The sequence below is a fragment of the Sander vitreus genome, chromosome 10 (genome assembly GCF_031162955.1).
Source record: "Sander vitreus isolate 19-12246 chromosome 10, sanVit1, whole genome shotgun sequence".
Lineage (NCBI taxonomy): Eukaryota > Metazoa > Chordata > Actinopteri > Perciformes > Percidae > Sander > Sander vitreus.
The window spans coordinates 410,116-427,615 of record NC_135864.1 but is presented as its reverse complement, the minus strand read 5'-3'; the positions used below and the strand labels follow the sequence as shown (position 1 = coordinate 427,615).

The 17,500-nt window shown below is 43.2% G+C and overlaps 1 protein-coding gene across 1 annotated transcript in view; it reads left to right on the top strand.

Annotated features, from left to right (window-relative positions):
• LOC144524024 (phospholipid-transporting ATPase ABCA1-like) overlaps positions 1-17,500 on the top strand; it is a 69,403-nt gene that overhangs the window by 36,581 nt on the left and 15,322 nt on the right. The window contains exons 26-37 of the mRNA XM_078259984.1: positions 1-121; positions 1,933-2,081; positions 2,829-2,953; positions 4,837-4,935; positions 5,650-5,839; positions 7,755-7,849; positions 9,137-9,169; positions 9,261-9,366; positions 10,343-10,417; positions 12,440-12,609; positions 13,080-13,257; positions 15,933-16,048. The exon at positions 1-121 is cut by the window's left edge and continues 8 nt beyond it. Of these exons, the coding sequence (XP_078116110.1) occupies positions 1-121; positions 1,933-2,081; positions 2,829-2,953; positions 4,837-4,935; positions 5,650-5,839; positions 7,755-7,849; positions 9,137-9,169; positions 9,261-9,366; positions 10,343-10,417; positions 12,440-12,609; positions 13,080-13,257; positions 15,933-16,048 (1,457 nt within the window). The remainder of the gene's footprint in view (positions 122-1,932; positions 2,082-2,828; positions 2,954-4,836; positions 4,936-5,649; positions 5,840-7,754; positions 7,850-9,136; positions 9,170-9,260; positions 9,367-10,342; positions 10,418-12,439; positions 12,610-13,079; positions 13,258-15,932; positions 16,049-17,500) is intronic.

Sequence of the window (17,500 nt, the reverse complement as noted above, 5' to 3'; positions counted from 1 at the left end):
CTCCCTGTCCCGAGGCGGCGGAGGAGGAATCATGCGTTCGGAGGCGGGGACCATCAGAGTTGTCTGAGACCGTTAACGGAGGACGACAACAACGACTACAATGAGTCTGACGGAGACCCTGGTACACTACCACTTCATTCACAAGTCTCGGGCTGGGGATCCTCCTAAAACGTTTGGTACCAATACCGGGACTTTGATTCCGGTTCTTAAACGATAGTTTTTGTTTATGATACCAATTTTATAAAACAAAACAAAATGACAACATTACGACCCAAACATTAGTACGTATGTGCCAGCTCTGTGTAACGTTAGACAGCCAGTCTCAGACATTCTTCAGATCTTGGTAGAAGATTAGTAGATTTACTCCTGACGGTAGGTTTCCACACAGTGAAATGTCGCTCTGCTCTCATTGGGGTTGAATGGAGACGATATCCGCCCTGATTGGTCGAGATGAGAGCGAATCACAGAGGCAAGCGAAACAAAGTTGACGAAAGTTGAACTTTATTCAAATGAGGACCACCCGAGAACCAATCAGGTCCGCGTGTTTGTGTTTGGAGGCGGGAGTTAGAAAAACAGTCTGACCAAGATGGCGGAGGTTATCAGCGCTGTATCATGAACATTAGTATGTGATTAAAATGTTTCTACATGAACATCGGTACTTGTATCAACACGGATTGTGATTTATACGACACACCAACTCAGTCAGGGCACATTCACCACTAAACAGACCACTGTAGATGTTGGTTTAACACTCAAACTGTTCAGCTAGCCGACAGGCTAATCACTAGCATCTTCGGACATTGGATTTCATTGTAAGCCTAGCCAGGCAGCTAGCTAGGCTACATAGCCAGGCAGCTAGGCTACATAGCCAGGCAGCTAGCTAGGCTACATAGCCTGGCAGCTAGCTAGGCTACATAGCCAGGCAGCTAGCTAGGCTACTTGTGCATTTGTTTGATTGTTGGCGAACATTGACACTTGTATCAACACAGATTTCACAAGCAAACTACCTGCTAGCTGCCTATGCTACCTAGCTTCAACTCTCTCTGCTAGCTGCCTATGCTACCTAGCTTCAACCCTCTCTGCTAGCTGCCTATGCGCCCTAGCTTCAACCCTCTCTGCTAGCTGCCTATGCTACCTAGCTTCAACCCTCTCTGCTAGCTACCTATGCTACCTAGCTTCAACCCTCTCTGCTAGCTACCTAGCTTCAACTCTCTCTGCTAGCTACCTATGCTACCTAGCTTCAACGCTCTCTGCTAGCTACCTAGCTTCAACCCTCTCTGCTAGCTACCTATGCTACCTAGCTTCAACCCTCTCTGCTAGCTACCTAGCTTCAACTCTCTCTGCTAGCTACCTATGCTACCTAGCTTCAACCCTCTCTGCTAGCTACCTAGCTTCAACTCTCTCTGCTAGCTGCCTATGCTACCTAGCTTCAACCCTCTCTGCTAGCTGCCTATGCGCCCTAGCTTCAACGCTCTCTGCTATGCTACCTAGCTTCAACCCTCTCTGCTAGCTACCTATGCTACCTAGCTTCAACTCTCTGCTAGCTACCTATGCTACCTAGCTTCAACCCTCTCTGCTAGCTACCTATGCTACCTAGCTTCAACTCTCTCTGCTAGCTACATATGCTACCTAGCTTCAACCCTCTCTGCTAGCTGCCTAGCTTCAACCCTCTCTGCTAGCTGCCTAGCAGCCGGTGTTCTGTTGCGGTCTGGCGTGTTGTTTTCGCGACCACGCCCCAGAGGCTATATGTCGCTGGCCTACCGTCAGGGGTTGAATGACGATGTATTGTCTGATACTCAATACTTTAGAGGCAATTCGGTCTGTGCTTGAAAAGTCTTACATTGGGTCCCCAGCCCTGCTTATGAGACATCCAGAGCATTAGGATGAACTTCATAATGTTATGTAACACGTTGTTTGGTTGTGACCCGTCAGAGAGCCGAGAGACGGACTGGCTCAGCTCTTCAGACGGGAAAGGCTCGTATCAGGTGAAGGGCTGGAGTCTGAAGAAGCAGCAGTTTGTGGCTCTGATGTGGAAACGATTTCTCAACGCTCGACGCTCCCGCAAGGGCTTCTTCGCTCAGGTACACTCACATGTTTATATATCAGACGTGGGGGACTCGAGTCACATGACTTGACTCGAGTCAGACTCGAGTTGCAGATTTTCGGACTTGAGACTTGCTTGATAAACATTCATAAAAGACTCGACTTGACTTTGACTCGTGTCAAATGACTTGACTTTCTGTTTAATAAATATGTTTGCGGCACCTCTGATTCATAACTTAATAACTTTATAATTATAACTAGTAGAACCATATGGTCTTTCGGAGCTAAAAGCTAACAGTCGCCCCGTTCTGCTGATGTCTTTGGTGTCTTCCTAGCCCTTACAGAAGGTTTTGTATCCAGCCTGGAAGTCCAGAGTTTTTCGGGGTCTTTGTGCAATTAATCCAAACTGTTACATCCAAGATCGATACACTGGATGTCCATAATTTATGATTTTTCCGCTCTTTATCTCCGCCAATCGCCGCTAGCTCTGATGCAAACCATCCATTTTGTTTCCCATGATGCTTTGGGAGATGCTTGTTTTTGTCTTGTAAACCAATGGAAGGCAGGTCCGTCCAAAAAAATGGAAACTTTTGTATGACTGACTTGGACTTGCTTGAGACTTGCCCATGTGTGACTTACTCCCATCTCTGTTATATGTCTATATAATCAGATATGGATTGAGATATTATATACATATATACATATATACTGATATGTACTGTATATATAATGTATCTAAGTTTCCTGTAGGCGTGTGCAGTTTTTAGTTTTACTGTGTTTTGCAGATTGTTCTCCCGGCGGTGTTCGTGTGCATCGCGCTGGTCTTCAGTATCATCGTCCCTCCGTTTGGGAAGTATCCGAGTCTGGAGCTGCAGCCCTGGATGTACGAGGACCAGGTCACCTTCATCAGGTACCTGTCCCCAAAAACACCTTCATCAGGTAACTGTCCCCAAAAACACCTTCACCAGGTACCTGTCCCCAAAAACACCTTCATCAGGTAACTGTCCCCAAAAACACCTTCATCAGGTAACTGTCCCCAAAACACTCATCAGGTAATTGTCCCCAAAAACACCTTCCTCAGGTACCTGTCCCCAAAAACACCTTCATCAGGTACCTGTCCCCAAAAACACCTTCATCAGGTACCTGTCCCCAAAAACACCTTCATCAGGTACCTGTCCCCAAAAACACCTTCATCAGGTACCTGTCCCCAAAAACACCTTCATCAGGTACCTGTCCCCAAAAACACCTTCATCAGGTACCTGTCCCCAAAAACACCTTCATCAGGTACCTGTCCCCAAAAACACCTTCATCAGGTACCTGTCCCCAAAACACTCATCAGGTAACTGTCCCCAAAACACTCATCAGGTAACTGTCCCCAAAAACACCTTCATCAGGTACCTGTCCCCAAAAACACCTTCATCAGGTACCTGTCCCCAAAAACACCTTCATCAGGTACCTGTCCCCAAAAACACCTTCATCAGGTACCTGTCCCCAACAACACCTTCATCAGGTAACTGTCCCCAAAAACACCTTCATCAGGTAACTGTCCCCAAAAACACCTTCATCAGGTAACTGTCCCCAAAAACACCTTCATCAGGTACCTGTCCCCAAAAACACCTTCATCAGGTACCTGTCCCCAACAACACCTTCATCAGGTAACTGTCCCCAAAAACACCTTCATCAGGTAACTGTCCCCAAAAACACCTTCATCAGGTAACTGTCCCCAAAAACACCTTCATCAGGTAACTGTCCCCAAAAACACCTTCATCAGGTACCTGTCCCCAAAAAACACCTTCTATCAGGTAACTGTCCCCAAAAACACCTTCATCAGGTACCTGTCCCCAAAAACACTCATCAGGTAACTGTCCCCAAAAACACCTTCATCAGGTACCTGTCCCCAAAAACACCTTCATCAGGTAACTGTCCCCAAAACACTCATCAGGTACCTGTCCCCAAAAACACCTTCATCAGGTACCTGTCCCCAAAAACACCTTCATCAGGTAACTGTCCCCAAAAACACTCATCAGGTAACTGTCCCCAAAAACACCTTCATCAGGTACACAACCAAGGGGGTAAGCGTCTGTCAGCAACCTCCTATGGCGCCATTCTGATGCTACCAACCCATCACCTCCCGTTAGCATCCCGTTAGCATCCCGTTAGCGTTCCATTGACTGCCATTCATTCTGACGTCACTTTGACAGAGAATACCTTTACATCTGAAGCGTTTAAAGACTCTATTTGTCCGTTGTTTATTTCTAAAGAAACACGACAACGTATAAAAGGCTCCATTACCTTGTAGCTCACGTTATGGCTCCGTAGCAGACGTTTTTATAACAATAGGCTAACGATTGGGTCATAACCACGAGACTTCCTGTCTCATAGTAGAGGAGTTACCGTATAGTACAGGAGAAGCTCTCAGGCAGTTTGGACTTCCATCAGCTGTTTAAGTGTAATGACTAATGTTAACTATCATTTTAGTGATCAATAATGAGCCTGTGTCTATGTTATCTCCTTACATATACCTACGCTCTCCGTCTCTGCTAGATTGGGAATGATTGAGATTTCTCTTGGCACAGCTACCAGAAGACTTCCAACTTTCAGACAGGTTGCTCACGTCACATCTACGTCTTCAAGCTCAGTTGGAGGCTGCTCAGTAACGCTCAGCCATCACCGGGAAAGAGACGTCACTGGTCTCCGTCCAGAGACACGGGACCTGGTGGTCCATTATATATACCGTCTATGTACACAACTGTCTCAAACTGTTGCTAATTAATGTTTGTGTGTGTGTCTTAGTGATGACGCCCCCGGAGACGCCAACATGCAGAGGTTACTTGGTGCTCTGTTGGACGCGCCAGGCTTCGGGACTCGCTGCATGGATGGACATCCCATCCCGTAAGAACACATGGCTTTAATACATCTAAATGTGTAATAACTGGATGCTGTTTTTAAACATCCTAGGGCCGGATCTACTTTAGATTTCACTTGTAAGTTCATTTATTTAAAGAGATTTGTTTATTGAGTTATTTCAGTGTGGGATTTGTGTTTAACATCTAATGTTTGTTCTTTAACCCTCCTGTTGTCAAAAACTTTCTATATCAGAACTATGACAAAAGAACGTTGAAAAAAGTGAAAAATGTTGCAAAAAACTACAAAAACGCTGGAAAAAAAACGAAAAAAACTTTTTTTAACGCTGAAAAAACTGACAAAAAAACAAAAAAAACATCGCCAAAGGTGACAAAAACTTGTCAAAAAAAAGCAACAAAAATCTTGTTAAAAAATTGGCCAAAACATAATTACAAATCGGCAAAAAAGTGACAAAAAAAATTTGACAATCGACAAATACGTCAACAAAATGTTGAAATTTGGACCCAGAAAAACCCAAAGTTGCAGGTCGACGGGACGACATCACAAGGTTTAGCATAAGATTCAGTTTCAGAGTCACGTTTGATAAGAGGACACATCTGTTGATGCACCGTTTACAGAAACCAAGGAGGGCGTAATCCAACGATGATGCCCTAGGACGTTCAAGAACTGAATATATTCCACAACATTACCCCATATCTCTACCCTGCTGACTTCCTGTTTGTCTCTTATCTCCGTCCCCAGAGAGGCTCCGTGTACGATGGGCGATGACGGCTGGAGAACTCCTGAGGTCCCTGAAAGCATCACGCAGCTGTTCAGCTCGTCCAACTGGACGATGGACGACCCGTCTCCGGCGTGCGTCTGCAGCTGCGACGGCAACAAGAAGATGCTGCCGGACTGTCCCGCTGGAGCTGGGGGGCTGCCGCCGCCAGAGGTACATATACATACTGTATATACATATATATACATATACGGTGTATATATATATGTGTATATATATGGGCCCTATTTTAACGATATAAGCGCATCGGTGTGAAGCGCCTGGTGCAGGCGCGTTTGCTAGTTTGACGGCAGTTAAAAAGGGTCCGTGTGCCGGGGTCATGGTTCTAAAGGGTTGACCTTAGTGTCTTCATTAATCAGAGGTGTGTTCTGGGCGTAACATGCAATCAACCAATCAGAGATCATCTCCCATTCCCTTTAAAAGCCAGGCGCGTTTGGACCTTGGAGCATTGCTGTTATGATGGAGGATCTGCACCGTAATATTTGTATTTGTAATCTTCTGCATGTGTGTGCTGCTGTGCGTGTGTGTGTGTGTGTGTGTGTGTGTGTGTGTGTGTGTGTGTGTGTGTGTGCTGCTGTGCGTCCCTGTGTGTGTAACAAGCATAGTGTGCACGTGCTGTGCACGAGCCTAGGAGCATTTTACTAATGCTCTGTTAAAATAACAATGAAATGCTGCGTTATTGACTTTAGACCAGGTTTTTGTTGGTCAATGGTGCCATCACTTCCCACTGCCTCAAGATAGCAATACTCCCAGAATGCACCTGAACACACCTCCCTGTAAGACCAGCACGCCCAGAATGCACCTGAACACACCTCCCTGTAAGACCAGCACGCCCAGAATGCACCTGAACACACCTCCCTGTAAGACCAGCACGCCCAGAATGCACCTGAACACACCTCCCTGTAAGACCAGCACGCCCAGAATGCACCTGAACACACCTTGGGCCACAGATGGGCGCAGGTGCATTTGCTATTTAAACGACGTGGGCGCTGGACGGGTAACTGACACCTGGGTCGGTCTTAAACTACAAAGACACTTGGGTCGGGCTTTGCGCTGCGCCAGGTGCGAGATAGGACCCATGAACTGTGTGTGTGTGTGTGTGTGTGTGTGTGTGTATATATATATATATATATATATATATATATATATATATATATATATATATATATATATATATAAATATTTCTTCTCTGAGAGATTTAATATCATATATTATGTATATTAATTAGGGGTGGGAATCACCAGAGGCCTCACAATACGATATCATCACGATACTTATGTCACAATACGATATTATTGCGTTTTTAAACATATTGCAAAATTAAAAAAATTTCAAATGATGTCCCCAAAAGAAAACTTTGTCAACATCTGTTTAATCTAAAAAGATCCATTTCTCTGTTTGTTCATCTTCACTGTTATTGCTGCTAAATGGGATCGTCAAGCAGACAAACTGACCATCACATATATGATAAAAGATCCATACTTGGCGTCTGTGTATCGATACAGTATTGCCACAGAAAATATTGCAATACTATGCTGTATCGATTTTTTTCCCCACCCCTAATATTAATATAAAGTTATATTCTGTATATTAATATAAAGTTATATTCTGTACATTAATATAAAGTTGTGTTCTGTACATTAATATAAAGTTATATTCTGTATATTAATATAAAGTTATATTCTGTATATTAATATAAAGTTGTGTTCTGTACATTAATATAAAGTTGTGTTCTGTATATTAATATAAAGTTGTGTTCTGTATATTAATATAAAGTTGTGTTCTCTACATTAATATAAAGTTGTGTTCTGTACATTAATATAAAGTTGTGTTCTGTACATTAATATAAAGTTGTGTTCTGTATATTAATATAAAGTTGTGTTCTGTATATTAATATAAAGTTATATTCTGTACATTAATATAAAGTTGTGTTCTGTATATTAATATAAAGTTATATTCTGTATATTAATATAAAGTTATATTCTGTACATTAATATAAAGTTGTGTTCTGTATATTAATATAAAGTTATATTCTGTATATTAATATAAAGTTATGTTTGTGTTCAGATGAAGCTGAGCGCCACCGACTCTCTTCAGAACCTGACGGGGAGAAACATCTCCGACTACCTGGTGAAAACATACGCCGACATCATCGGCAAGAGGTACACAAGTACACAGTTAATACACAGACATACACACAAGTACACAGAGTTAATACGCAGACATACACACAAGTACACAGAGTTAATACACAGACATACACACAAGTACACAGAGATAATACGCAGACATACACACAAGTACACAGAGTTAATACGCAGACATACACACAAGTACACAGAGTTAATACGCAGACATACACACAAGTACACAGAGTATACGCAGACATACACACAAGTACACAGAGTTAATACACAGACATACACACAAGTACACAGAGATAATACGCAGACATACACACAAGTACACAGAGATAATACGCAGACATACACACAAGTACACAGAGATAATACGCAGACATACACACAAGTACACAGAGATAATACGCAGACATACACACAAGTACACAGAGATTACGCAGACATACACACAAGTACACAGAGATAATACGCAGACATACACACAAGTACACAGAGATAATACGCAGACATACACACAAGTACACAGAGATAATACGCATACACACAAGTACACAGTTAATACGCAGACATACACACAAGTACACAGAGTTAATACGCAGACATACACACAAGTACACAGAGTTAATACGCAGACATACACACAAGTACACAGAGTTAATACGCAGACATACACACAAGTACACAGAGATAATATGCATACACACAAGTACACAGTTAATACGCAGACATACACACAAGTACACAGAGTTAATACGCAGACATACACACAAGTACACAGAGTTAATACGCAGACATACACACAAGTACACAGAGTTAATACGCAGACATACACACAAGTACACAGAGTTAATACGCAGACATACACACAAGTACACAGAGTTAATACGCAGACATACACACAAGTACACAGAGTTAATACGCAGACATACACACAAGTACACAGAGTTAATACGCAGACATACACACAAGTACACAGAGTTAATACGCAGACATACACACAAGTACACAGAGTAATACGCAGACATACACACAAGTACACAGAGTTAATACGCAGACATACACACAAGTACACAGAGATAATACGAGACATACACACAAGTACACAGAGATAATACGCAGACATACACACAAGTACACAGAGATAATACGCAGACATACACACAAGTACACAGAGATAATACGCAGACATACACACAAGTAGACAGAGTAATACACAGACATACACACAAGTACACAGAGTTAATACACAGAAATACAGACAGAAATACTCAGTAATACTCGGGTACTAACCGTTTGTGTTGTTCACAGTTTGAAGAACAAAGTTTCGGTGAATGAATTCAGGTCAGTCTTTTTAATTCTTCTCTTCTGCTTTATTTTGAAATCAAACTGTTTCCTGTTTGTCACGTGTTAATCTGTTTTTTTCTCTCTGCAGGTACGGAGGGTTCTCATTGGGCGCCAGGAGCACTCAGGTCCTCCCACCGGCCAATGAGGTCGACGACGCCATCGAGCGAATCAGAAAGATCTTTGAGTTACAGAAGGTAAGACTTTATTCACGTATAAAATGTATTAAATTAGTTTATATTATATATTATTATTATTATTATTATTATATATTATATAAGTGTCTGACAACATTATGGGATGGATCCCTACAGAGATAGACCTTTTAGTTAAAGAGGAAGATCCTTTTAGTTTAACATGAAACAGCCCCGAAATCACCCATCACCAAACTCCACCAGACTCCATGTAAATAATCAGGACTTTTAGCGTGTATAGAGCCAGCATATCTCCACCAGACTCCATGGAAATAATCAGGACTTTTAGTGTGTATAGAGCCAGCATATCTCCACCAGACTCCATGTAAATAATCAGGACTTTTAGCGTGTATAGAGCCAGCAAATCTCCACCAGACTCCATGTAAATAATCAGGACTTTTAGCGTGTATAGAGCCAGCATATTTCCACATGTAAATGGGTGAATTAAGGGTTTATTTCAACCAAACCAGAGTGGTGATTGTTGGAACAGTGGAAAGATGAACCAAGACGGCTTTTGATAGTTTGATTTAGTTTCTGTCCACTTTGAATGAAGTGTGTTTTACCATGATAAAAGTCCTGATTATTTACATGGAGTCTGGTGTAGTTTGGTGATGGTGATTTCGGGGCTGTTTCGTGTTAAACTAAAAGGATCTTACTCTTTAACTAAAAGGTCTATCTCTGTAGGGATCCATCCCATAATGTTGTCAGACTCTTAGAATAATAATCTGAGTCTGTCAGCAGCAACAACAGAACTTTTAGTGACTCTAACTGCTGCTGAACATTAGTCCTGTAGGGTAACATTACAGCTTGTTACTAACTGCTGCTGAACATTAGTCCTGTAGGGTAACATTACAGCTTGTTACTAACTGCTGCTGAACATTAGTCCTGTAGGGTAACATTACAGCTTGTTACTAACTGCTGCTGAACATTAGTACTTTAATGAATCAGATACTAAGGTGAGGTCGTCTGTGTGTTTCAGGGCGCAGCTGCAGATCGATTCCTCGACAATTTGTCCGGTTTCATTAACGGTTTGGACACGAAGAACAACGTCAAGGTAAGACGCAGCTGTGATGTGTTTAAGGGCTCCGGGAAAACACAGATTTATAATACACTAAAACATACAAAACTGTCGTAGCAGGAAAAACATCAACAGGTTCAATCCTAAAGTTATCAGTGTAAATGAAACAGAGTTGAATAACCAAGACACAACCACAACATTTGTTGTCAAATTTGGCCCATTTTCAAAAGGTTTCTATATCCGAAATTTGGGTTTCTGTCAATAGTGTGACCAGATGAGAATGGGTAAAGTTTGGGACGAGACTGGGGCGGGGGGGCGTAACATGAATATCTAAACTGCGACCAACTGACTGTCATGTCTGCACGTTAACATCAGCAACAGTTTTTAATGTTCAATCAGACTATAACTACTCGAGAGTCTGCTCTAATTTTCGGGACAATTAGGGCAGGATTCGGGATTCGGGACAACTGCTTGGATTTCGGGACTGTCCCGAATTTTTCGGGACGTCTGGTCACCCTATCTGTCAACCAAATGTCAAAATAACGTGGATGGTTCCCTACAACGCTCTTCACAAGTTACATACATGATCAGTTGACTACTTAATTGAATTTGGGTGTTTAAAGCTTCATATTATTCTCATTTTCAGCTTCATAACTGTATTTAGAGGTTGTACCAGAACAGGTTTACATGGTTTAATTACCAAAAACACCATATTTTAGTTGTTCTGCTCATTGCTGCAGCTCCTCTTTTCACCCTGTGTTCAGGTCTCTGTTTTAGCTACAGAGGGAGACCATGGATGTATTAAGAGAACTGGATCCCGTGTTCGGCGGGAAGCCCCGTACGGTCCAATGAGAGTGCAGCCCCGTACGGTCCAATGAGAGTGAAGCCCTGTACGGTCCAATGAGAGTGCAGCCCCGTTCGGTCCAATGAGAGTGCAGCCCCGTACGGTCCAATGAGAGTGCAGCCCCGTACGGTCCAATGAGAGTGCAGCCCCGTACGGTCCAATGAGAGTGCAGCCCCGTACGGTCCAATGAGAGTGCTCAAAAGCGCATAAAGCAAACATGGAGCTCGGATGTTCCTCATTGTTGGCCCATGACGCTGGTTGGCTCACGATGGGCATGCGCACTAGCAACAATTTGTTTGTGTTGTCGTAGCAACCAGTAGCAACATGCGCGTTCATGAGCTCCTCTCTCGTACAAGTGGCGAACTCATGAACTCGCCGTTTTCATTGTCTAAAATATTCACTAACGTTAAACGTGTTTTCGTTGTTCCCGATCGTTTACATGCTTAGCTAAATAAACGATAGATGTATTTAGACGACCAAGGAGATTTAATCATTATGTCGTGCTACTAGCTAGCTAGCTACTAACTAGCGCTAGCAGTTAGCCTGCAGTTTGGTGAACAGAGCTCATCATGGCTTCATCCTTCATCCACGTTACGAGCTTTACAGCATACGGCCCTCGGATGTATCATAAGAGAACCAAGGCCATGTAATCACTGTCTGTAGTAACGTTATGTAGGCATATAGCTAGCTATGTAGCTATAGATCTTAATACAGCCATGCTAGCTACCCCTGATGTTAGCAACTAGCTAGCTAGCCGATAGCCCACCAGTTTGGGAAACGCTAATGACGTTACATCCACGTAATCATTTGAAAATAAATTCATAAAAGAATGTTGTTGTTTTTTTTTGTTTTTTTTAACCTTTTATTTATTCAGGGAAGCTTCACTGAGAGGCAGTCTCTCTTTTGCAGGAACAACCTGATCACATTCACACAGTTACACCTTCATACTGGAAGCTGTCCCAGTACTACCACAGTCTGATCTGATCACATTCATACTGGAAGCTGCCCAGTACTACTACAGTCTGATCTGATCACATTCATACTGGAAGCTGCCCAGTACCACCACAGTCTGATCTGCGTGTATGGTCGGCAGGAAGACCGTGTGACCCTGTTTATGACATCATCTGTTTATAACATCATCTGTTTTATGACATCATCTGCATCATGTAGAACGCTTCTGAGAGATGGTAATAATTATAAAAACGTGTCCTCAGATCTGGTTTAACAACAAAGGCTGGCACAGCATCGGTGCCTTCATCAACGTGATGAACAATGGCATCCTGCGAGCCAACCTGCCGCCGGGCCGGGACGCCAGTCGCTACGGCATCAGCGCCTTCAACCATCCTCTCAACCTCACCAAGGAGCAGCTGTCACAGGTCGCTCTGTGAGTACACAGGGAGTACTACAGAGTACACATGGAGTACACAGCTCACAGGGAGTACTACAGAGTACACAGGGAGTACACAGCTCACAGGGAGTACTACAGAGTACACAGGGAGTACACAGCTCACAGGGAGTACTACACAGCTCACAGGAAGTACACAGCTCACAGACGGACCCTCAGATTGGACTGATAGTCAGGGTAGAAGGGATACAGCCGCAGGGTAGAGGGGATACAGCTGCAGGGTAGAGGGGATACAGCTGCAGGGTAGAGGGGATACAGCTGCAGGGTAGAGGGGATACATCTAGGAGAAAGACTGGTTTGATTTCCTGGGTGAAAGTATTAAATTATATTATTGTATTAGCTTAGATTTTGCGTAATTTTGCGTAACTTCCGGCCATAGCTGTATCCCTTCAAATACACCAAAACAAGCAGCCTCTCTGTGTCTAACTTTGCCTCCTGACCATCTCCAGGGTAACAACCTCCGTGGATGTCCTGGTGTCCATCTGTGTGATCTTCGCAATGTCCTTCGTCCCCGCCAGCTTCGTGGTCTTCCTCATCCAGGAGCGAGTCAGCAAAGCCAAACACATGCAGTTCATCAGCGGCGTGCAGCCGCTGCTCTACTGGGTGGCCAACTTCATCTGGGATATGGTGAGACACAAAACAAACGCGCCCTCAGAGTGTCTTTGTGTGGCAGATTGTAACTATCTGCAACATGTTGAGGCTCGAAACAAACGCACCCTGACACAGTTTCAGTGTGCAATATTTAAGAAAAAAAAAAGAAATTACATGCAATATTTTCAGGGAAAGAAATTTGAATTATCTCGAAAAATTAGGAATATTTTGAGGCTAAAGTAGTTGGAATATTTCCGAAAAAAGTTGGAATATTTTAATAAAGTGTTCATGGTCCCAGTGACAGACCCCTGCAGCATGATGCCTTCAGTGTCCCAAACATTGTGTGTAAACATGATGTTTTGACCCTAACGGCCTCCCGTATTTGTCTCTACAGTGTAACTACGTGTTCTGACCCTAATGCCCTCCCGCATTTGTCTCTACAGTGTAACTACGTGTTCTGACCCTAATGGCCTCCCGCATTTGTCTCTACAGTGTAACTACGTGTTTTGACCCTAATGGCCTCCCGTATTTGTCTCTACAGTGTAACTACGTGTTCTGACCCTAACGGCCTCCCGTATTTGTCTCTACAGTGTAACTACGTGTTCTGACCCTAACGGCCTCCCGTATTTGTCTCTACAGTGTAACTACGTGTTCTGACCCTAACGGCCTCCCGTATATGTCTCTAGAGTGTAACTACGTGTTCTGACCCTAACGGCCTCCTGTATTTGTCTCTACAGTGTAACTACGTGTTCTGACCCTAACGGCCTCCCGCATTTGTCTCTACAGTGTAACTACGTGTTTTGACCCTAATGGCCTCCCGTATTTGTCTCTACAGTGTAACTACGTGTTTTGACCCTAACGGCCTCCCGTATTTGTCTCTACAGCGTAACTACGTGTTTTGACCCTAACGGCCTCCCGTATTTGTCTCTACAGTGTAACTACGTGTTCTGACCCTAATGGCCTCCCGCATTTGTCTCTACAGTGTAACTACGTGTTCTGACCCCTAACGGCCTCCTGTATATGTCTCTACAGTGTAACTACGTGTTCTGACCCTAATGGCCTCCCGTATTTGTCTCTACAGTGTAACTACGTGTTCTGACCCTAACGGCCTCCCGTATATGTCTCTAGAGTGTAACTACGTGTTTGACCCTAATGGCCTCCCGTATTTGTCTCTACAGTGTAACTACGTGTTCTGACCCTAACGGCCTCCCGTATTTGTCTCCACAGTGTAACTACGTGTTTTGACCCTAACGGCCTCCCGTATCAGTCTCTACAGTGTAACTACGTGTTTTGACCCTAACGGCCTCCCGTATATGTCTCTACAGTGTAACTACGTGTTTTGACCCTAATGGCCTCCTGTATTTGTCTCTACAGTGTAACTACGTGTTTTGACCCTAATGGCCTCCCGTATTTGTCTCTACAGTGTAACTACGTGTTTTGACCCTAATGGCCTCCCGTATTTGTCTCTACAGTGTTACTACGTGTTTGACCCTGACGGCCTCCCGTATTTGTCTCTACAGTGCTAACGCACTCTGACCCCAATCTGCCTCCCATGTGTCTCACAGTGTAACTACGCAGTTCTGGACAACGGCCTCCCGTATTTGTCTCTACAGTGCACCACGTGTTTCTGGACCCAATGGCCTCCGCATTTAGTCTCACAGTGTAACTACGTGTTTGACCTAATGGCCTCCCGTATGTGTCTCTAGAGTGTAACTACGTGTTTTGACCCTAACGGCCTCCCGTATTTGTCTCTACAGTGTAACTACGTGTTTTGACCATTCTGTTTTCTTTATATATGTTGTCTTTAGGGGCTGTTTTAGTCATTTCATTGTTATGCAGATGATTTGAAAATGTATTTGCCTATGAAAGCAAATGACAGTGTTGCACTAAACTCCCTGCTTAGTTGTATTAATGATATTAAGTTGTGGCTTTCACAAAACCTTCTTAATTTGGACGAAGATAAAACTGAGTATTATTTTCAGTATTCAGGCACACAAAATGGTCCTGCTCTGAACCTGGGAGCTCTGGCATCTTACACTAGGTCAGCTGTCAGACATTTGGGCGTTTCTTTTGATTGCAGCATGAAATCTGACAAGCAGATCAGTAATGTTGTTAGAATGAGCTTTCTCCAGCTTCGTCTCCTGGCTGAAGTTAAACCTTAACGGGCACGATCTAGAAAGGGCTATTCATGCTTTCATTAGTTCAGGGCTGGATTACTGTAATGCTCTCTCTGTTGGTCTGACCCAGACCTCCATCTCACGCCTTCAACTGGTACAACATGCTGCTGCTCGCTTTCTAACAAATACATGTAGACGCTCACACATCCCCCCGTTCTCTACGCCCTCCATCAGCTCCCTGGGCTTTAGAATAGATTTTAAGATCTTACTGTTTGTTTTCAAGGCCTTAAATGGCCTGGCCCCGGAGTATCTGTCTGAGATTTTAACCCTGCGTGAGCACAACCGGTCTTTACGGTCCTCAAATCAGCTGGTTTTAGGAGTCCCAACGGAGGGTGATCTGCCCCGAGACTCTTTGCAACCTTCTCTGATTTTATTATCTGCTTCATTCTCCTTTATTGTATGTGTTGTTTTTGTGCTTGGCTCCTGACTCCTCACTTGGGATACCTGCTGGCTCTGTAAAGTGCTATATAAATACATTTGTATTGATTGATTGATTGATTTGACCCTAACGGCCTCCTGTATGTGTCTTTGCAGTGTAACTACGTCGTCCCGGCAACGCTGGTCATCATCATCTTCATCAGTTTCCAGCAGAAAGCCTACGTCTCCTCCACCAACCTGCCGGTGCTCGCGCTGCTGCTGCTGCTCTACGGGTCAGACACACAGTACTACACAGTACTACACAATACTACACAGTACTACACAACACCATTACACACATTACTATACAACCATAACAATACAGTTCTAATACTGCTGCTCTACGGGTCAGACACACAATACTACACAGTACTACACAATACTACACAGTACTACACAGTACTACACAGTACTACACAGTACTACACAACACCATTACACACATTACTATACAACCATAACAATACAGTTCTAATGCTGCTGCTCTACGGGTCAGACACACAATACTACACAATACTACACACTACTACACACTACTACACACTACTACACAGTACTACACAGTACTACACAGTACTACACAACACCATTACACACATTACTATACAACCATAACAATACAGTTCTAATCCTGCTGCTCTACGGGTCAGACACACACTACTACACACTACTACACACTACTACACACTACTACACACTACTACACAATACTACACAGTACTACACAGTACTACACAATACTACACACTACTACACAATACTACACAATACTACACAGTACTACACAGTACTACACAGTACTACACACTACTACACACTACTACACAATACTACACAGTACTACACAGTACTACACAGTACTACACAACACCATTACACACATTACTATACAACCATAACAATACAGTTCTAATGCTGCTGCTCTATGGGTCAGACACACAATACTACACAATACTACACACTACTACACAATACTACACAGTACTACACAGTACTACACAATACTACACAGTACTACACACTACTACACACTACTACACAATACTACACAGTACTACACAACACCATTACACACATTACTATACAACCATAACAATACAGTTCTAATGCTGCTGCTCTACGGGTCAGACACACAGTACTACACACTACTACACACTACTACACAGTACTACACAGTACTACACACTACTACACAATACTACACAGTACTACACAATACTACACAGTACTACACAACACCATTACACACATTACTATACAACCATAACAATACAGTTCTAATGCTGCTGCTCTACGGGTCAGACACACAATACTACACACTACTACACACTACTACACAGTACTACACAGTACTACACAATACTACACAGTACTACACAATACTACACAGTACTACACAATACTACACAATACTACACAGTACTACACAGTACTACACAACACCATTACACACATTACTATACAACCATAACAATACAGTTCTAATGCTGCTGCTCTACGGGTCAGACACACAATACTACACACTACTACACACTACTACACAGTACTACACAGTACTACACAATACTACACAGTACTACACAATACTACACAGTACTACACAATACTACACAGTACTACACAGTACTACACAGTACTACACAATACTACACAGTACTACACAGTACTACACACTACTACACACT